The following is an 18,538-nucleotide window of genomic DNA, read 5'->3' as shown; positions in this document are numbered from 1 at the left end:
TGACATTAGCCGGGGGGGCGCTCTCTATTGATTGCTCAATGAACATTGACGGACAGGGGCCCTGGCCCGTCTCACAGGCACGGCTCGTCAATAGCCTGGCCGATGCTTGGCTGCGCGCAAGAGGCAGCATCGTCTCCATCTTCTCCAACGCGGCCACCGAACGAGGGGACTACGCCCTTTTCTGCTTCGTTTACTCTCTGTCGTGGGCTTCGCCCCCAGGCATTGAGTATTGTTCACCACCGCACTATGCATAGCGAGGATGGCAGATGCTGATGACAGCTGCCAAGGAGCCGGACTGCTCGCCATTCCCGCCTCAAGCCACCGTCCAGCTCTTATACGAGCAGGTGGAAATGGCCTTTTGGGAGGCTGTTTTCCCAGGAACTGTTGCTAGCCTGGCAGGGAGGCCATGCGCTTCCGCCTCGGCTGGTCGCCGTAAGCATCCGCAGGCATTCGTGCAATGGGATCCCAAGCCCGGCCCTGGTCCGGGCCCGCCTCCTCTCCTCCAGGTTCGGCGCTTTTTGCTTGCTTATATAGACCTGCGGTCTCACTCTGTCCGCTCAGTAGCCCTACTTCTTTGTGTTCCTGTGCCGGCCTGCCTTGTTGTCTCAGCCTCAAGCTCATTACAACATACGTCTTCCCTCCAGACAAGCCCAAACACCGCAAGCATGAAGGCCGCTGTTGTCCTGTCCTTTGTTGCCGCTGCCATGGCTGGCCTCATCAACGAGCGAACCAACGGATGCAACGCCGACAACTGCGCTCGTGCCGTCACCGGCACCCGCGATGGCCTCCTGCCCATCACCTCTCGCCAGTCCGACTGCTCCAGCTTCATGCAGGCCACCGTCACTCCCAAGGCTACGTATGTCCATCGCTGCTCTCCTCATACGGACTCTGCAGCAACAATCAAGGATATCCCCGAGATCCAACCAAGCAGCTTATTGCTAACAATCCTGTCTAGAACAACCACCATCACCATCACCGTTGACCCCGAAGTGACTCCCAAGGCCAAGCGCGTCGCTGCCAACGCTGCTCCCGTCACAGTCACCCCTACTGCCATTCCCAACTATGCCGACCCTTGCGACGTTGGCCACTACTCCTCTGCTTGCTCTTGCTGGGGCATCCACGCCACCACCGTCACCGCTTCCACTCCTACCCAGACCGAGATTGTCACCGTCACTCAATCCTATTGCGAGCTGTAACGGGGCCGGTCCCAGGAAGTGGTGTGAGGATGAGTAGATTGATTCAGCGGAGAGGCTACAAATTGGCCAGCGAGTTACGGGCCGGAAAACATGCTGTCACCGGCCGACAGAAGGCTTGCTGTGACAGAGGCATGGCCCTCACCTTTATTTCAGCCACGTGCTTGATACTCACGAGGGTCGACAGATGCAAAAAAAAAATATAAAAAAAAAAAAATAGGAGGAGGCGAATTGCTGGTTTATAAACCTTGTTTAGCGGGCAACACAAATACAGACCCTCGCGTCCCACATCGAAAGTGCCGATATACTTGGGTTCTCATACGCAACGTCTTCAACTTTAATAGAATCAGAACGTGTGTTATTGACTGAACATGCCTAGTTGCCCGAGTTACTCCAAAGTCTTGGAATCATACTTGTGCTCGAAGAGATCCTCGTGCTTTGGCGTAGGACTCACAGGGTTGAAGAGACAAGATGATCTTTTGGTTGGCCTATATATAGACAGAGAGTAGCGCCCCGTTGCAGCCTGCTCATCCGAAAAGCCCGAGAAGACGCCCAGGGTCAAGCCAAGACCAGTTCGCGGCTTCCGGTGAAGCTGAGGCCGATTGTGAAACCCTTCAACTTGACTAGGGAGGGACTGCCAAGATGTTTACTCTGCTCCAATCACGTACCGGGTTTTGACGCAACCCTTGAACACCAAATGCTAGGTAGGCATTGCAGACAGATAAGCTGGATATAGCGAGGCTTGCATGAGGATAAGTGCTTTAATTGGTCATTTGAAGGCGAATCTACCGAGTTTGCGAGATTTGGCGACATGCAGCGTACGCAAAGGGGCTTTCTGATTGATTGTTGTAAGCACCATTTGAGCTCCGTATGCGGACCTTGAACAACATGCAGTGCTCTACAGACACTGTCGAGAGCGTTACGCTATTGTCCTGGGAGATGGAAGAGGCATCGAAAAGACCATTGACTAGAGGTTTGAATGAAGATGAAAATCAACTCGAGGTCAGCATCTAAGGTAGTTGAAGACGTGGCAGCTATAACACCCAATCCAGCACATTTTGCAAACATAGAGTGACTATCAGGAACACTTCTACTATTATGAAGTCTCCCCCTGCATCGCCCCCAAAGGAAACAGCATCTTCCATATGCCCATCTCCATCTCCATCTACATCGCCAACCTGCGGCCTCCGCCAAACGATGAATACAAGCAACAACATCGAATAAGCCCCCCGCGCATCCTGCCAAGAAAGGACCTTGCCCAAAAACCCCAGCTGGAACATGCCGCGTCATACAGACATAAAACAACGGCATCAATTCAATGCATCCCCCCAATCCCGCCATGTGACAGGCCCGGGCTTTGACCCACGCAGGAACGGACGGCATGTGGCAGCACTAACGCGGACTCGGCCGCTGCAGAATCGATTGGGAACAACCAAGTTGGAAAATCTTCAGCGCTCTTCATGGGGCTTAGATCAGGCGCCGCGGTGGCACAACTATTGCCGCCGCAAAGCCGGGAAAGGGGGGGAGCCATCACCTTGAGTCGAACTTGGCTTTAAATACGCCACTTTTTTATACATGACGACCTCATGAAGGAACATCTTCAACTTCACAGATAGAATCACTATATCGAGACTCGGCACACAGAAGCCAGGATCAAGAAGCATGGTTGATAAGGATGTCAAAACGGTAGCCGCTCGATCTGATACATTGCTTGACCCATCCCATCCATGCGCAAGACAAGCTTAAAAATAAAAGTGTTTGACGACTGTCTCATGGGGATGCTCCGGACTCCACACAGACTTCAACGTTTCCAGCCGACAGAGTCTAGATTGTTTCATTTTTTTTGCGTAAGCATCTTTAACTCGAAATGACAATCTCGACGTGAATCCGGGTCTCCGGGGGCCGAGATGGAGAACTGCCTTTGGACTTAGCCTACGAGGGGACAATGAGCACGGAAGCACGAAGAGAGAAGAAAGAAAGGGGCAACTGCCGGACTCCAAAGTGACTGGATTTGACGGAGAATGAGAAATACATAGGCTGTAGTCGATTTTGAATGGTTCGCGCCGGCGCTTGATGCTGATGAGCGATTGACATGCCATGCAATGTGGTGCCAAACCGGCAACGGCACCAACCCGTAAGCCGCCAAACCCCGTAAACTCGAATTTCAGGACTTCTCCGAGTTCGTGCCTTGACGCCGTCGTCGCCAAGCTTGCCCGGGGCCATTGGCCAAGGTGACGACTTGTTTCCGCTCTGGGCTTCAAGCTTCGAGATTGGCTGCCAATGGCCGAGTTCTGCTCCCGGGGGATTGGCACTCCGGCACTGGACTGACACGAGGAGTTTTGGGGGGTGGCCGGGGGTTGAGGAGGGCTAGAACGTGTAGAATGCATGCGAGATTTTTAAGTCAGATGTAAGCTCCGTCTCCTATCTGCCGGGACTACAATTAGAGCCAGCAGTCCGCCTTCTTTTTTTGCGTCTTCCTTGTCCTTGTTTCTTTGGTTAATACGGGTTGTTAATCAGACTACATCAAAAGACTATTCTGTTGTTTTCTGTCTTTTAGTTTTCTTTTGCTTCTCACTTTCTGTTGTATATATATATACTTATACTCTATATTCCTTTCCTCATCCTCACTCTCCTCCTACTTTACACACCCTCTCTATATATCACCACCACCACTGACACAAACGCCAACCATGCCTCGCCTCGCCCACCTATCCCTCGCCGCCCTCGCCCTCGCCGCCCCCGCGCTGGCAGCCTGCGACTACGGAACGCACCTCAACCCGCGCTCCGAGGGCGGCGCCGTCCCCATCAGCACCTTTGGCTACACCGCGCTCGACGGGCCCCTGAACTGGCACGGCCTCAACGCCACGGCCAACGCGCTGTGCGCCACCGGCAAGCACCAGTCGCCCATCAACATCGACTCGTCCATCAAGAGGATCGAGGGCGGCGCCGTCGAGTTCGTCGTCGATGCGTATCCGTTCGGGGCCGAGTTTGAGAACCTGGGGACCACGGTCGAGGTGCCTGTCAACGGGACGCTCTGGGCCGATGGCAAGATGTATAGCCTGGCGCAGTTCCACTTTCATTCTTCGAGCGAGCATCGTGTGGAGCACGAGTACTTTCCCATGGAGACGCACTTTGTGTTTTCGGCCCCTGGTGAGTCTCTGCCATGGGTTCATATGCAGCCCTATGAGATCCATGTTGAGTACGTCTGATGTACTGGTTACTGACTTTGTCCCAAATAGACAAGTCCACGGCTGTCGTCTCGTTCTTGATCGAGCTCGGCCTGCCCGATCCCCTGCTGACGGCCGTCTTCGCCTCCGTCGGCATGATTGCCACGCCCGGCTCGGCCACCACCACGGGGCCTCTCGTCTTTGCCCCTCTCGAGGCTCATCTCAAGTCTCACCCCATCTTCACGTAAGCCCCCCCGTCCCTTCCTTCACAAGTGATCTGTAACTTTGTTGGCTAACACTCATACAGGTACTCGGGCTCTCTGACGACGCCTCCTTGCTCCGAGGGCGTCACCTGGTACATCAGCAGCAAGCCTCTCCAGATTGACGAGGCTACGTACCACCGCGTCAAGGACGTGATCAAGTTCAACTCTCGCTATACGCAGAACACGCTTGGCGAGACCAACCTGCTCCAGCACGCTGCCACTCTGCTCAAGTAAGCCCGGTTGGTGTGATGGGATGTACTCTTTTGGCTCGGACATATATGTGTATACTATCTGGTTTTGGTGTATGTTGAAGGAGTTTGCATGGATGTATATTTTGGTGTATGTAAGGTGTGTGGATATGAGGGACAGTCGCTGGGAGACTGTCGTTGCTGGCTTATTTCGTCCTTTTGCATAAAGATGAAGCGTAATATACCTAATGTTTGTCTTTGAACTAGCCATGTCTTACTGGGTGTGATACTCGCGCCTCTTTGTAAGAAGTTCGTATGGAGGTAGTGTTGTGTAAGTGAGATCCAAGGTCATTTAGTGAAGCCGAGTTCAGCCCTGAATGAGGTGACACCGTGCCACTGAAGCTCACATTGACAGTTTATATGTATACTCATGTTCTTAAACGGGGCAAAAAAAGGAAGGAAAGAAAAGGAACAGCAGAAGAGAAGAGAAAAGAAATGTCGCACAGAAGGATTCATAAGGCTTAGTGATGACTCGAAGACGGCCAAGTTGCACAAGGACTCGACGACCTCGGATGACTCGAGAGTCCAACCGTTCAAGGAGGCACAAGATCGGCAAGATGCCGCCTTATGGGAGCGTCACAGGCTTTCCAAGTCCTGTAAGGCTGGTCACTAATACCATGTCGGCTGTACTCATTCAGATCCATCCCTCTTAGGAGCAGCTGTCATCTGCAAAGAGGATTTTAAGTTTACAAGTCTGATGGGAAGCGTGCCCTTTGTCGGATGTGGGATTACCTAATCCGGAATAGCGATGCGGGAGAGGCCGCGAAGGTTCAGTTGATGGAATTGGAGGAACCCTGATTGACGAATAGTACAAAGTACAGAAGAGATGAAGATGGTTCATATTGCATGTTTGGCGGTCATTGACTTGGGAGATGGGCAGACAGTCGATGGATCTGGCGGTGAAGAGTGTTGACGTGCTCGCCTTGCTGGGTTGAGGCTAGTTTGTCATGCGCCCATGATGAAGAATCCACAAGATACACGCAAGGCAAACAAACACATGAGCAAATCAATCAATGAGAACAAATGCCGTCAACAATTGGGACGCGACAAGCATCCAGTGACGATCAATTCAATTCAACGACATCTCCAGGTGAACCATCAACAAGAGCCGTTGCCAAGCAAAAGTACATGAACAAACAACAACTTTCCACGATCCGCGTCTCGTCAATCGTTTCATGCCCCTGGCCAGCAGAAACCTGGAATTTGTGGACCGCGTACAGGTACAGGGGGTGACGAGGCGACTTTGTCGACTTGCACATGTGAGGCATCGACCGATTGGACTTTAGACAGGAAAGAAGAGAAGGGGAAAAAAAAAAAAAAAAAAAAAAAAAAGGAACGAACCATTGGTTTTTGCTGCTGCTGCTGCTGAAGATGGGTGCGTCTGCGTCCGTGTACACGGCAAAGTGCACGTGAGATTGGAGCTACCGTGTCGTAAGCTTTGACGGCAAACTCAATTGACTTTTACATGCCCTTGCGCTGATGCATGCAATTACATACTTACTAAAGATTCCCTCCCGTCTCTCTCTGCATCAAAATTGAATTGAAAGAATCCATTCAACCGACTTGCAGTCAAATTCAGTCAACGTCCAGCCTCCTGTCGAGCACCTTCGTAGCGCCGCTCCAACCCCCCGCCTCCCCCCCAATCAAGAGTCGCGTCGGCAACCAGCGTAAACAAGGAGGCTGGGCCAACGCAACTGCAGCTCAATGCCCAATGAGCATCCGCCATCACATCTCGCACGCGCTGTCGGGCTCTGATCCTCTCTTCACCCCTTGTCTTGTGCCTGTATCTTGCCATCTTGTCGTCTATTCATTCACATCTTGTTCATTGCTCTTTTGTGTTCCTCGCTCAACTCGAGAAGAGGAGACTTGTACAATCTGCGCATCATATCGTCTGATAGCAAGTCGGTGGTTATACCGGCCGTTTGTTGGGCTGAGCGAGCGGATACGACATTCAACAAGCAACAACACGCCCAGTCCTTGCTTTTTTTTTTCCCACTTGTACATGATAGAAGAAGCCACTTGTCGGCTTGATCCGCGTCCTTCTTCGTCTCTTCTTCTTCTTCTTCTTCCCTCAATTCATCCATCCTCTTGTCTCTCCGCCCCCGCAGGCGCACGAGGCAGCAGGACCCGGATATCGCCATTCACCCGAGCATGGAAGACTACCGCTACGACCACGACCACGAGTACGACGACGACGACACCATGTCCCACGCAGACGCCGCCGACACCAGCTCGCACCACGGGCACGACGACGACGTCTTCAGCGACAACAACAGCCCGCGAAGCTCCATGGGGTCCGTGTCCGAGGCCGACCCGCGCAAGGCCGCCCGCCACGACGGCCTGCGCTCGCCGCGCATCTCCGACATCCAGCAGCAGTACGACGAGCCGCGGCCGTCGCTGAGGTCCGCCTCCTCCTCCGCCGCCGGCAAGGCCGCCCAGCACGGGGCCTCGTCGTCCGCCGCCGCCCAGCCTCGCTCCGGCCGCCGCAGCGCCCTGCCCACCGCGTCCCGCCTGGGCTCGCCCAACCTGTCGGCGCAGTACTCGCCCAAGAAGACGCCGCCGCGGTTCAAGAAGAACGACCCGCCGCTGGTGCTGCTCCACGTCACGCTGCTGCCGCTGCGCTGGTGCTGGGGCGACGTGCTCGACGACGCAAAGACGAGCGAGCTCAGCGAGGGCGTCAAGACGCTGCGCGAGGCCTGGCGCCAGCTGCAGGACACCATCGGCGACACCATCCAGGACCGCGGCGTCCTGCTGCCGCACCCCCAGAACGACTTTGAGGTCATGGAGGAGCGCCTGCTCGAGGCCCTCGAGCTGCCCTTCAAGCGCCGCGCCCGCATCCTCGAGTGCGGCCACTACCTGGGGCCCTCCAACGAGATGCCCTTTGCCGACGAGGAGGACGACGACGACGTCGACGCCGACCCCTACGACGAGGATGGCGAGTCGGCGGCCCGCGCCCCCGTGCCCGAGAAGCAGACGCACTGGTGCTCGACCTGCCACTGCGAGATCCGCTTCGACGCCCTCGGCGCCGGCAAGATCTACCGCGTCAAGGTCTACGCCAGCAACGGCCTGCTGCGCGCCGGCGCCTGGGAGGCCTGCTGGAAGGAGATGGAGCGCGTCGACATTGAGATTGAGCCCATGATGGACGCCAAGCTCCAGGACGAGCTCGTGCGGCTCGCGGCGCGCCAGGATAGGGTCATCCACTCTAAGAGCAGGGCTGGCAGGCGCCCGCTGTCGTCGCGCGTGCAGGACGTCGAGGACGAGCGCGAGTCGGAAGAGGACCTCGACGACCCGGCTGTCGGCGACGAGACCATGGGCCAGGAGTCGTTTATGCCGCATGACGGAAGCACGCCGCGAACCTCGTCCGACGGATACGGCGACGCGTACAGGAGCAAGTCCCGGCAGACGTCGGGCAGGGCCTCCATGGGCAGCCGGCCGTCCATGGGCTTCGCCCAGACGGATGCTTTCGGCCAGCACAAGAAGCAGCGCCGCTTCGCCGCCGGCAGCCTCCCCGACATGGTTGTCAATGCCTTCAAGGCGCTGCTGGACGACAAGCGGAACCTGGCAATCCTCCTGCTGAGCGTCCTGACCGTGGCGGTTGCGGTCCGCGGCGGCGTCAACAACCGGTTCTACGACGACATTGCCGCCTTCCAGCCCGTCTTGACCGAGCCCAACGAGGCCGAGACGCCGACGACGGTTGTGAGCGACGCCATTGGCGAGGATGGACAGGTGCACGTCGAGGTGGCGGTCGAGGGCGACGGCGACGTTTCCTTCTCGCCGACGTCTGCCGTGGTGGAGATCCTGTTGACGCCGCAGGCCAAGGCGGACGGCGAGAATCCGTGTGCCGCCATGGAGCCGCAGACGGTGGAGAAGTGGCTGACCGCCACGGTGACGGAGAGGACGACGGTCGCGCGCACCGACATGCCGGAAGCAGACGATGATTTGTTTGGTAACCAGGATGGCGACGAGGCGGTTGATGACGAGGACTTTGAGGGCGCCAAGGATTCTGATGGGGTGCATTATCTGGATGGGCTTCCGGGCGAGGAGGATGCCGGGGAGCAGCAGCAGACCCAGGGGCAGACTGATTGGGAATGGGGCACTCGCTTCAAGTTTCCCTGGTAGATGATGATTTCCTTTCTTCTTTCTCTCTCTTTTTGCTTGTTATTTACTTCTTTCACTTTCTTCTTTGGAACAATTTCCCATCATTCCCCTGCCTACTATCACCATGACCCCTAGCGATGATGGATGAAGGATACCATGAATTTGTAAGTAATGAGTGCTGGATACAGATGCCTGATATATACAAGACGCCCGCGATGAGAATAGTTTATGCCATTCTCTCTCTTTTTTTTTTTTTGTCTTTCGTTTGCTTGGACATGGAGACGATTTTGAGCAAATGCATGGTGAGAGGGGTGAAAAGCAGCGGTTTTAGGTAGATTGCTTGATGCGTAGGTATAATAAGGTACATGAAGAATGGGTCGTTATTGTATAAACGCTTGATGATGCTGTTTGATAGAGTTTGATACCAGCAATCAATTATTCAATAGTTTGGTAGAAAATAATGTTTGCCCTTGTATCGATCTACAGCTTGGACGTTTTGATGTGTTGGGGACATGCATGCGATTTGTTTGCTGAAGAATTGCTGCGTTCTGCGATTCTGCGCATGCAACCTTGTTTGCGGACGGCATGCCCTTTGCTTGTTCTCCCTGCAGTTGACCCTTTTTATCGGCGTAAATGCACACCGTGTCTCCTGAGCGGGCGCATGAACGTCGATTGGAGGAGTAAAGTTGAAGGCCGGAATTGAATGGACATCAAGACCTGTATGAATATTACATCAAGTATGGAAACAATCAAGCGCTATCCACGTACATGTATGAGACCCCCATATCGCTGTTCAGAAAAAGCAAGTCAAGCCAGCAGTCGTGCCCAAAGGTAGTACAATCCCATTACAAGTTGACTCCATCAATACATGCCCTTTTTTTTTTTTTTTTTCTTTCACCCGTCAATATCCGTGTGCTCGTCCGGTCACAACCGAATGTAGATGTCCATGCAATCAATCCTCCACTCCCGCTTGCCCAGCAAGTTCCTAAGCCACTCGACCCCCAAGCCAGTCCATTCGTTCCTCAGCACGGCGATTTCCTCGGCGGCGGCCCGCGCGGCGGCTTTGGCGGTGGTGTTGAGCATGTCGACGACTGTGTCGTTGAAGGCATGGTCGTGGTCGAGCGGTAGTTGCAGAGCAGCGGCGCCACTGCTGGTGAGGGAAGAAGAGACGATGGAGGAGGAGGTGGAGGTTGTTGACGTTGATGTTGTGGCGGGCGGGCGAGGGAGGAACCAGTTGCTGCTGAGGTCGAAGCAGCAGCGGTCGGACCAGTTGCACGAGGTGAGGAAGAGGATGACGAGGAGGACGGAGCAGTAGACGCAGGGGCGGTTGAGGAAGTAGGTGCAGATGAAGAAGAGGAAGATGAAGGCGGGCGAGGCGTTTGTCGGGATGAAGAGGAGCGGGAGCCAGCTGTTAAGGACAAGGATTAGCGATTGCGACAATGAGAAGGTCGGGAGCTGGGATGAATTAGAAAGGGCACGAACCTGCGGAGGCAGAACATTGTGTTCGCTGGCTGTGGCTTCGTGATTTGGTGGTATTCCTTGCGAATGGTGTGGTTGAGGCTGGACGTTGGTGGGTTATTGGAGATTCTCGGAGCTTTTTGGTGGTTGCCGGGCTTGGAGCAAGGTGGCGAGCGTTTGGCGAGGGTTTGAAGAGTGTCGTCGGATGTTGTGGTCTAATGGCGTGGGATGGAAACGGAACGTTGAAACGTGTAAAGAGGCGATCAAGGCAGCGTTCAAGAATTTGCCCGAGGTTCCCTTGTATGCGCCGCCTCTGAAAGGGAGAGCGATAAGACGGAGAATGATGGGACTATCAGCAGCAGAAGGACAAGACGGCAAGGTTTAGGTAAAATGGTAGTGGTACGAACTAGGTACGCTATCAAGGAAAAGAAAAGAGAAGATATGCTGCGCAGTCAGGTCTGCGTTACGAGTAGCTGGCCATTCACAAAACTTGTAAGAACACAGAGGTGGAGGATTTTGAAGGTTGAGTGAATGATGTGATGCCGGGAGAGTGGATGGAACGATTACACACTGCCGCTCTCACGCAGCTCCTAGAACGGAAAAACTCCGTGACATAGTGCTGGGGAGAGACAAGTGAGGCGAGGCTGGACGCCGGAGGTGGCGCCACACGAGGCTGCGGCGGGCTTGTGCCTTGAAGAAGTGCTGTGCCATGCTGTTGAAGTCCAAGGCACGGTTGTTTTCTCCTTTGCTGCCTCCCTCCGCAGGACCTTTCCTTATCAAAACGACACTCCAATGCAAGAGTAGATAGATAGAGCCTTGGGAACTTCGTTGGTTGCCGCATATTGTCTACTCGTCTCCTTATCTGCCTGCTTCTCGGGCGCTGTGGTTGGGCATCTGTGGCGTGCTTTGGGTGCATGTGTGTGAGCTGGCAGCAGTGGGGTACGTGCTTAGTAGTTGGGAGATGCACACAGCTTTGTGTTTGTTTGGCTTGTCAGTGATTGTTTGTTGCCTGACGCGAGTTCCCTATGCGTGCAAAGCACATTCGGCTTGTCTAGTTTTGCTATGCCCTAAAAGTACCCTTTTCTTTTACTCTGCTTTCGAGTCAACTTCTTCTTGGTGGTGATGAAGTGTCCGACCCATGTAAACCTGGTTGCGTCTCTCATCACCGGCAATCGCCCGTGCGCACTGTCGAGCCGCAAACCGGTGGGATCCAGGCGGCAGCTTCAGCGGAGGCTCCAGTGCGAACACGCGCCGTGCGCCTGATGCCGGGCACTAACTGCGCCCCCCCAGACTCACTGAGGCTCAAGGCTGCCTGCCGCTAGCAGCCCCGGAAGCGACAGTGACTGATGAATTGTTACCCAACCTCAACTGGGCCAAGTCCCAACTTTTTTTCTTGCCTCGCTCCAAAATCTGTCCCGTGTTTTGCCCTCTTCACCAACCTCGACTATAACACCGACATTTCTCTCGCCCTCCCTCTCCCTCCCCTTTCCCGCATCTATCCCCCCCTTATCTTCCCTTTCTAACTCGCCTTCAACTCCTTTCCCCCTCCATCGTCAGCATCCCCCACCATCGACCGACGGCTGGACTTCTCCACACTTCGTCCACCCTCGCCCTCTCGCGCAGCGCGGAAGCGGCAGTCATCTGCATTGCATCGCATCGCCGCGTCGCCCAATTCGCAGCTTCGTCTCCATCATGGATCTGCCTCCTGCGCCCACTCCGCCCGTGTCTGGCGGCATTGGGCCCAGCTCGGATCGCACCGCCAACCTGCTCAACCTGCTCAAGTTCGGTGGCCCTGGCACCTCCAAGGAGCCGCTGCAGCCGTCGAACCAGAGCCAGAGCCAGGGTCAGGGTCAACCTCAGGCTCCGGCTCACGGTCAGGCTCACGCCCAGCACCAGGCCCCGCTGCCGCCGTCCTCGTCGTCCGCCCAGCACCACGCCGAGTCGTCCTTGCAAGCTCATGCTCAATCTCAGCCCTTGTCGGCCCAGCAGCAGCACCAGCCCGCGAGGCAAGACGATGAGGACGATGACGACGAAGACGACGACGAAGACGAAGAGCGCTACCGACGCCTCCAACAGCTCCAGATGCAGTCCTCCAACCAGTTCTCGACTCGCATCCACCAGCCCGCTCCCACGGCGGACAATCCCTCGGGGCTGCTCGCCGCCCTCATGAGAGGCGCTCACGAGCTGGAAGAGCCCAAGCCAGCTCCCACGCCGCCCCAGGCTCACGCCCAGCCCGCGAACCCCTTTGCCGGCGGAACGCCGCCTGCCAATACCACAAGCTATCTCCTCAATCTCCTCTCCATACCCAAGCCGAGCCAGACGGACCAGCCGCTGCAGCACGAGACGTCGCGCTCTGCCGAGCACACGCCGCTGTCACAGGAGCTTCTGTCGGAGACGAGCAGTCGCTACTACGGACATCATCATCCGCAGCAGCAGCAGCAGCAGCAGCAGCACCAGCAGCAGGTTCCGCAGCAACAGCAACAGCAGCAAGCTGCAAGCTCGTATCAAGCGCAGCCGCACTACCAGCAGGCGGCAGACGCGTTTGCCGGGCACGGACACGGACATGGCCATCCTGGCATCAACCCCATCTTCTCGCCTACGCAAAAGGACCAGCCCGATGTCTCGGTTCTCTACCAGGCGCTGGCCGGCACTCTTAACCAGATGTCGCCGCACAGCACAGGCAGCGTCCACGGCTCTGCCCCGCCTCCTTTTCACATCTTGAAGAAGGACCAGGGCTCGCCGGCGGGCTCCAATCCCTTTGGTGGCAGCGAGCGCAGCCCTCTGCAGAGCCCTCCCCAACAGTTCAGACACGGCCTCGACCGTACTTCGTCTCTGCATTCGCACCATTCGCACCACTCGCACCACTCGCACCACTCGACGCAGCAGCCTCTGAAGCCGACCCCTCCGACGTCGGATTTCGGCAGCTTCGTCAACATTGACAAGAACAGGGAGACTGTCGCCGAGGCCGTCCACGACCTCGCCAGCCGCGCCGACCGCGACGCCCAGGAGGCCCTGGACAGAGCTGAGCGCGAGACCGTGTCCAACTATGCCGAGAGCGCCACCGTCAAGCCTCACGACGAGAGCGATTGGGTGCAGCCGTCCAACTACTCGGACGCTACGCGCTCCATCGAGAAGCACACCCTGGAGGACATCAAGTCGGGCTATGAGCACCACGGCTTCGGCTCCTCCGAGGAACGCCTCTCCAAGGATGCTCCCGAGGCGAGGGAGGCTGACAACCACGGCGTCGCAGACAGCTGGGAGAGCGCCGACCAGGACGAGATTGTCGTCATCGAGGAGAAGGAGCCGGCTTCTGTCAAGGTCTACAACTTCCCCATGAAGCCCTGGATCTCCATCACGCTCCAGGAAGACGCGACCGAGCCTCGCCCGCAGTTCCGAGAGGAGTCGATCATGGACGTTGCGCACCTCAAGAAGGACTTTGACCAGATTGACCGGAACCTGTACACCGCCTCCCAGACGTACATGACGCACGGCATGTCCAAGCAGGGCGGCCTGCGCGTCATTCGCCAGGACGACGGAAAAGATGCAAAGGTGTTTAGAGATACCAGGGATCGCATCTTCAACGTCGCCATGTCCGTCACCCCCAACGACTACGATGGCCCTGCCCGGGAAGCTATCATCGGTACCGGCATCAGCGGCACCGTCTACTGGGTCCTGATCAAGGACGGCGAGAAGGACCACCTCGAGGACCCCCACCTGGAGCAGTACGGCTTTGCCCTGCCCCCGATCAACTCGCAGGAGGGCGACGCCCCCGGCGGTGCCCTCAAGACGCGCGCCCGCGCCTCGACCAACCACCCCGAGTTCTTCGCCGTCGGCCGCGGCAAGTCGATTCACTTCATCTGGCCCTCCTTCATCCTGCAGAACAAGCTGTTCAAGCCCGGCCACGAGCACGACCGCGTCGCCGATACCGAGGCGCTGCTGAGCCAATGCTCCCTCAAGATCAACACTGGCAAGGCTGGTAAGGACTTTACCTTTAGCCAGGACGACACCGTCGTTGTCTCGCTCGACAAGTCGGGCCGCGTCAAGTTCTGGGACGTCCGCGACCTGACGGCCGTCAAGGAGGGCTCGGACCCCCGCAACCCCGTGCCCGCGCACTCGAACCTCGAGGTCAAGGAGCCCCTGATGACGCTGGCGAGCACGCCCGAGGGCGAAAAGGCGTGGCCGACGTCGGTCCTGCTCCTCGACAAGCAGCGCCCGTACCAGAAGCGGTGCGCGCTGCGGTACATGATTGTCGGCATGAAGCAGAACCACACCCTGCAGCTGTGGGATCTGGCCCTGGGCAAGCCCGTCCAGGAGTTCAACCTCCCCCACAGCAAGGAGTCCGACGCCGTCTGCAGCGTCATGTATCACCCGGCCAGCGGCATGATCATCATTGGCCACCCGACCCGCAACTCGGTCTACTTTGCCCATCTCTCGGCCCCCAAGTACAACCTCAAGAGCGTTTCCCAGGCCGAGTACATCCAGAAGCTGTGCTCGCAGGACCCTTCGATTCCCCAGCCCGATAGCACCGCTGTCATCAGCGGCGTCCGCGAGTACTCCTTTGACAACCGCGGCATCCTCCGAAGCCTCGACATCCTGGCCAACCCCGCCATGGTCCAGGATACAGAGGAGCCGACCCTGTTTGAGCTGTACGCCATGCACTCCAAGGGCGTTGCTTGCCTGATGATCAAGCAGGCCGAGCTGGGATGGTCCAAGGACAACAAGGTGCTCGACCCCGTCGACGCTGTCCTCGAGGGCGTCGTCTCCGTGTCCAAGCTCAAGACGCCGGTGCAGACGGACGTCGCTAACGGCGCCTCGGAGCAGCAGCAGCAGCCAGCTCCCACTCCGGTGCGCATTGCCACGCGCACGGTGATCAAGGATGCTGCTCCGCCGCAGTCTGCCCAGGCCGCCGCCGCTGCGTCGTCGTCCGAAGCCGTCACTCCTCGGGGCATCATCGAGACACAGGCTGCCGCCGCCACCACGCCGGCGAGGCCCAAGAACGACGCCAAGGAGACGGAGACGCCTGGACAGTCATCAAAGGAGAACCACACCGAGAAGCCCGAGCGCAAGCAACGTAAGAAGAAGGGCAAGGATGCCGAGTTCAACGCCAACGGATCGGCGCCGTCGCATAAGGGCGAGGCTGGCGCCAACAAGGGCGTTGCTGCCCCCGGCAGCCTTTCCGGCGTCGGTGGCCTCTCGGCCGAGGCCTTTGAGTCGACCATGAGCAGCCTGGAGACGAGGCTCGGGGCTACCCTGTCGGAGACCTTCAAGTCCTCGCTGAACAACCTCCACAGCAAGATCAATGACAACGCTCGCGCCAGGGACGACAACTTCAACCAGCACCAGCGGAAACTCCTCGACATGGTTTCGGATATATTGAACGAGAACACCCAGAAGGTGCTCGAGACTTTAATCCACCAGCAGTTTACCGACGTGGTGATCCCCACCATCAGCGACAAGACCAGCCAGGCCGTCGCCGACCTGGTCCTGAACAAGCTGCAGGCCAACATGATGCTGTCCGTGCAGAAGGAGATCCAGGGCGCCCTGCCGCACGCCGTCAGCCGCTCGCTCCGGTCCAACGACTTCATCAACGCCATTGCCGATAGAGTCAGCAGCGTGGTGTCGGCCAGCGTGCAGCAGGAGGTGCTGTCGACGCTGACGCAGCGCCTGGCGCCGACGCTGAACAACATTGCGACCCAGGCGGCCCAGCGCGTGGCCACGGACATCCACAAGCAGTACCACGACCAGTTTGAGCAGATGAAGGCGCAGCACGCCGCGGACAACAACAAGATTGACCAGCTGCTGTCGTACGTGACGCGGCTGACGGACATGGTGTCGACGATGGCGGCCTCGCAGTCGTCGCTGCAGGCCGAGTTCATCAAGTTCAAGCAGCAGCCCGTCGAGCTCCCCGTGGGGGCAGCCCCCGGTGGCGTCAACATGCCGCATCCCGGCAGCGTCGCCCACAGCATCGGATCCCATGGCTACGCTAACACCGTGGCCAGCCACCGGCCCAGCTTCCCGCCCAGCCAGCCGCCCAGCCAGGCCCCGAGCCTCGGCCACCCGCAGCAGTACGGCAGCCCTCAGTACTTGCGCGGCTCGCAGCACATGGCCAGCCCGCACGGCTCCGCCGCCCCTTCGGACCACGTCGGGCCCGTCAACAACGTGACTGCGCTCGCCGGCGCCTACGCCAGCCAGATGAACCGGACCGAGGCCGAGGCCGACAACGACCTTGTGCAGCGCATCCGCGTGATTGAGCAGGCCATTGCCGAGAACCGCCTGCAGGACGCCATGATCCAGTGGATCCAGAGCGGCCGCGAGACGGACATCTTCCGCCGCTGCCTGAGCCGATACCCCCCGAGCAAGTTTGACAACCTGCAGCCGCTGATGCTGCTCGTGGTGATTGCCACCATCTCCAAGGAGCTGCGGCCGAACCCGCGCCTCAAGGAGGAGATTGAGTGGATCGAGATGGCCGTGAGGGCCTTTGGCGCCAGCTTGCCCAACTACGTGAGTAATCGATTTGTCTCTTATTGGAACTCGACGTGCTAACCCGTCCTTGCAGAACTGGGACGATGACACCTCGCGTGAAATCGTAAAGAGCACATCTCAGACGATGCAGTTGCTCATTAACCGCGTGCAGCCTCTGATTGCTGGTATCCAGGATGGCTTCCCCACCGACCCGTTCCTCGCCAACCTCGAGCGAGGCAAGCTGGACTGGATTGTGCAGTCGTCGAGGCACATCCTCAACACCTTTGCCTAGGCGATTACAGTAATCATCTTCCTTACTACGTCTTTTCCATTGGCATCTTTCAGCATGATTCCCAAAGCTATTGCTTTTTTTTACGGCGGAAGTTTTGATTTTCATTTCGAGGGTTATGGATTTGAGATTTGAGAGGGCCATCCTGCGGCTTGTGGCTCGTGAGCTGTGTTCACCGTCTGCTGTGTCGCTGTCTTTGGACATGAGGCGAAGACGAGGGTACGGAGTCAACGACTTGATGTCTATTAGGGGACGAAGCCTGGCATATGCTTTCGCTGCGCATCTGAAAGCATCCGATTTCTGAGCATGGCATGAATGACTTTTGTTATTTACGCTGCATTATCACAGCCAACCACGGCGGCTCGTCTATGACTGTTGTTTTGCTGCCTTTGATCCTTGCTGCTGGATATCGCCTCCCGTGAGGAATGTCGTATTGAGCAGTCTGGGAAGCTTTTTCCACTACCGTCTTGACGAGATTTTGTGAGGGGGAGGGGGGAAGCAATGATACCAAAAAGTTCGTTTGCAGTTCTGCACGCGCCCATGTTTGGATGCGATGGATGGTGGATGAGGAGATTCGAGGTCGCTTTTTTCTTTCTTTATTATTGTGAGATATGTGTTTATGTAGAAGTAATTAGTCACGATGTAATACCTTGCCCCTTACTTGCAGTCTGGAGTGATGGATGATTGCGGGATAGGTTTGAGTTCAGGAACTAAAAGCTGTGTGCGCAGAAGCTTGTATGATTTGACCGTCCGTCTTTGCTAAGCAAGTTATCGTCGGCTTATCTATCCGCACCGATGAAATGAGGCTTCTCGAAAGTGATGTGCCGCAGACGTAATTCCTCACGTCACGCTTTTCGATTACCTTATAAGCTGTCTCACAGCCTACGACGTCTCTGGCCTCATGACTTGCATGTTGAAGAGGTGACTCTGGTAGTAAATGAAAGGAATAAAAGTGTGAAAGAAGGCGTCTGTATGTGGGAGGCTCTGGTTGTGGGTGCTCGGGATCTTCTCCTCAATCGTTTGACGAACTTGGGGGGGGGGGGAGGTATTCAGCAACTCAGCTATTTGATTCAACTTCATCCATTCTACTCAAGCTAGGCCGTCCAATAGTCCAGAGAACATTCCAGCGCAGATTTCTAAAGTGAGAAGGCCCCCAATCTTGCTTGTTAAAAAAAAAAAAAGGCGTCTTGTGGCTGGCGTTGGGAGGCTGGGCCTTATTCCAATCTTATAAGTATGTTGGACCAAAACAAGCTTCCGCGTCTCCCGAAGGGGAAAGCCAAGGGGTAAAACACGCAAACTCAACGCCCTACCAACTTGTACTTTATCTTTGTCAGTAGAGGGTTTCGTATAAAGGGGGGGG

General features: G+C 56.7%; 5 protein-coding genes across 5 annotated transcripts; 4 read left to right on the top strand and 1 right to left on the bottom strand.

Moving 5' to 3' along the window:
* Positions 1–665: 665 nt before the first annotated feature.
* CCMA1212_010749 (uncharacterized protein) lies at positions 666–1,196 on the top strand (the record flags this gene model as incomplete). The annotated part of the gene is made up of 2 exons (XM_073707777.1): positions 666–856; positions 956–1,196. 2 exons carry the CDS (start codon positions 666–668, stop codon positions 1,194–1,196), a joined length of 432 nt encoding a protein of 143 aa, XP_073553746.1.
* A 2,687-nt stretch (positions 1,197–3,883) lies between these two features.
* Positions 3,884–4,857, top strand: CCMA1212_010748 (Carbonic anhydrase; the record flags this gene model as incomplete). The annotated part of the gene is made up of 3 exons (XM_073707776.1): positions 3,884–4,343; positions 4,433–4,604; positions 4,668–4,857. The coding sequence occupies 3 exons, from the start codon at positions 3,884–3,886 to the stop codon at positions 4,855–4,857; spliced, it is 822 nt and encodes a 273-aa protein (XP_073553745.1).
* Positions 4,858–7,022: 2,165 nt separating this feature from the next.
* Positions 7,023–8,990, top strand: CCMA1212_010746 (uncharacterized protein; the record flags this gene model as incomplete). The annotated part of the gene is made up of 1 exon (XM_073707775.1): positions 7,023–8,990. The coding sequence occupies one exon, from the start codon at positions 7,023–7,025 to the stop codon at positions 8,988–8,990; it is 1,968 nt and encodes a 655-aa protein (XP_073553747.1).
* A 903-nt stretch (positions 8,991–9,893) lies between these two features.
* On the bottom strand, positions 9,894–10,468 carry CCMA1212_010744 (uncharacterized protein; the record flags this gene model as incomplete). Its single annotated transcript, XM_073707774.1, has 2 exons — positions 9,894–10,377; positions 10,452–10,468. 2 exons carry the CDS (start codon positions 10,466–10,468, stop codon positions 9,894–9,896), a joined length of 501 nt encoding a protein of 166 aa, XP_073553748.1.
* Positions 10,469–12,119: 1,651 nt separating this feature from the next.
* On the top strand, positions 12,120–17,181 carry CCMA1212_010742 (uncharacterized protein; the record flags this gene model as incomplete). Its single annotated transcript, XM_073707773.1, has 2 exons — positions 12,120–16,928; positions 16,984–17,181. The coding sequence occupies 2 exons, from the start codon at positions 12,120–12,122 to the stop codon at positions 17,179–17,181; spliced, it is 5,007 nt and encodes a 1,668-aa protein (XP_073553749.1).
* Between the last annotated feature and the right edge of the window lie 1,357 nt (positions 17,182–18,538).

Source organism: Trichoderma ghanense (assembly GCF_004382785.1).
Source record: "Trichoderma ghanense strain CCMA-1212 chromosome Unknown scaffold_30, whole genome shotgun sequence".
In the NCBI taxonomy this organism is placed as follows: domain Eukaryota; kingdom Fungi; phylum Ascomycota; class Sordariomycetes; order Hypocreales; family Hypocreaceae; genus Trichoderma; species Trichoderma ghanense.
Note: the sequence above shows the minus strand (reverse complement) of the source record. Positions and strands in the feature narration are given on the sequence as shown.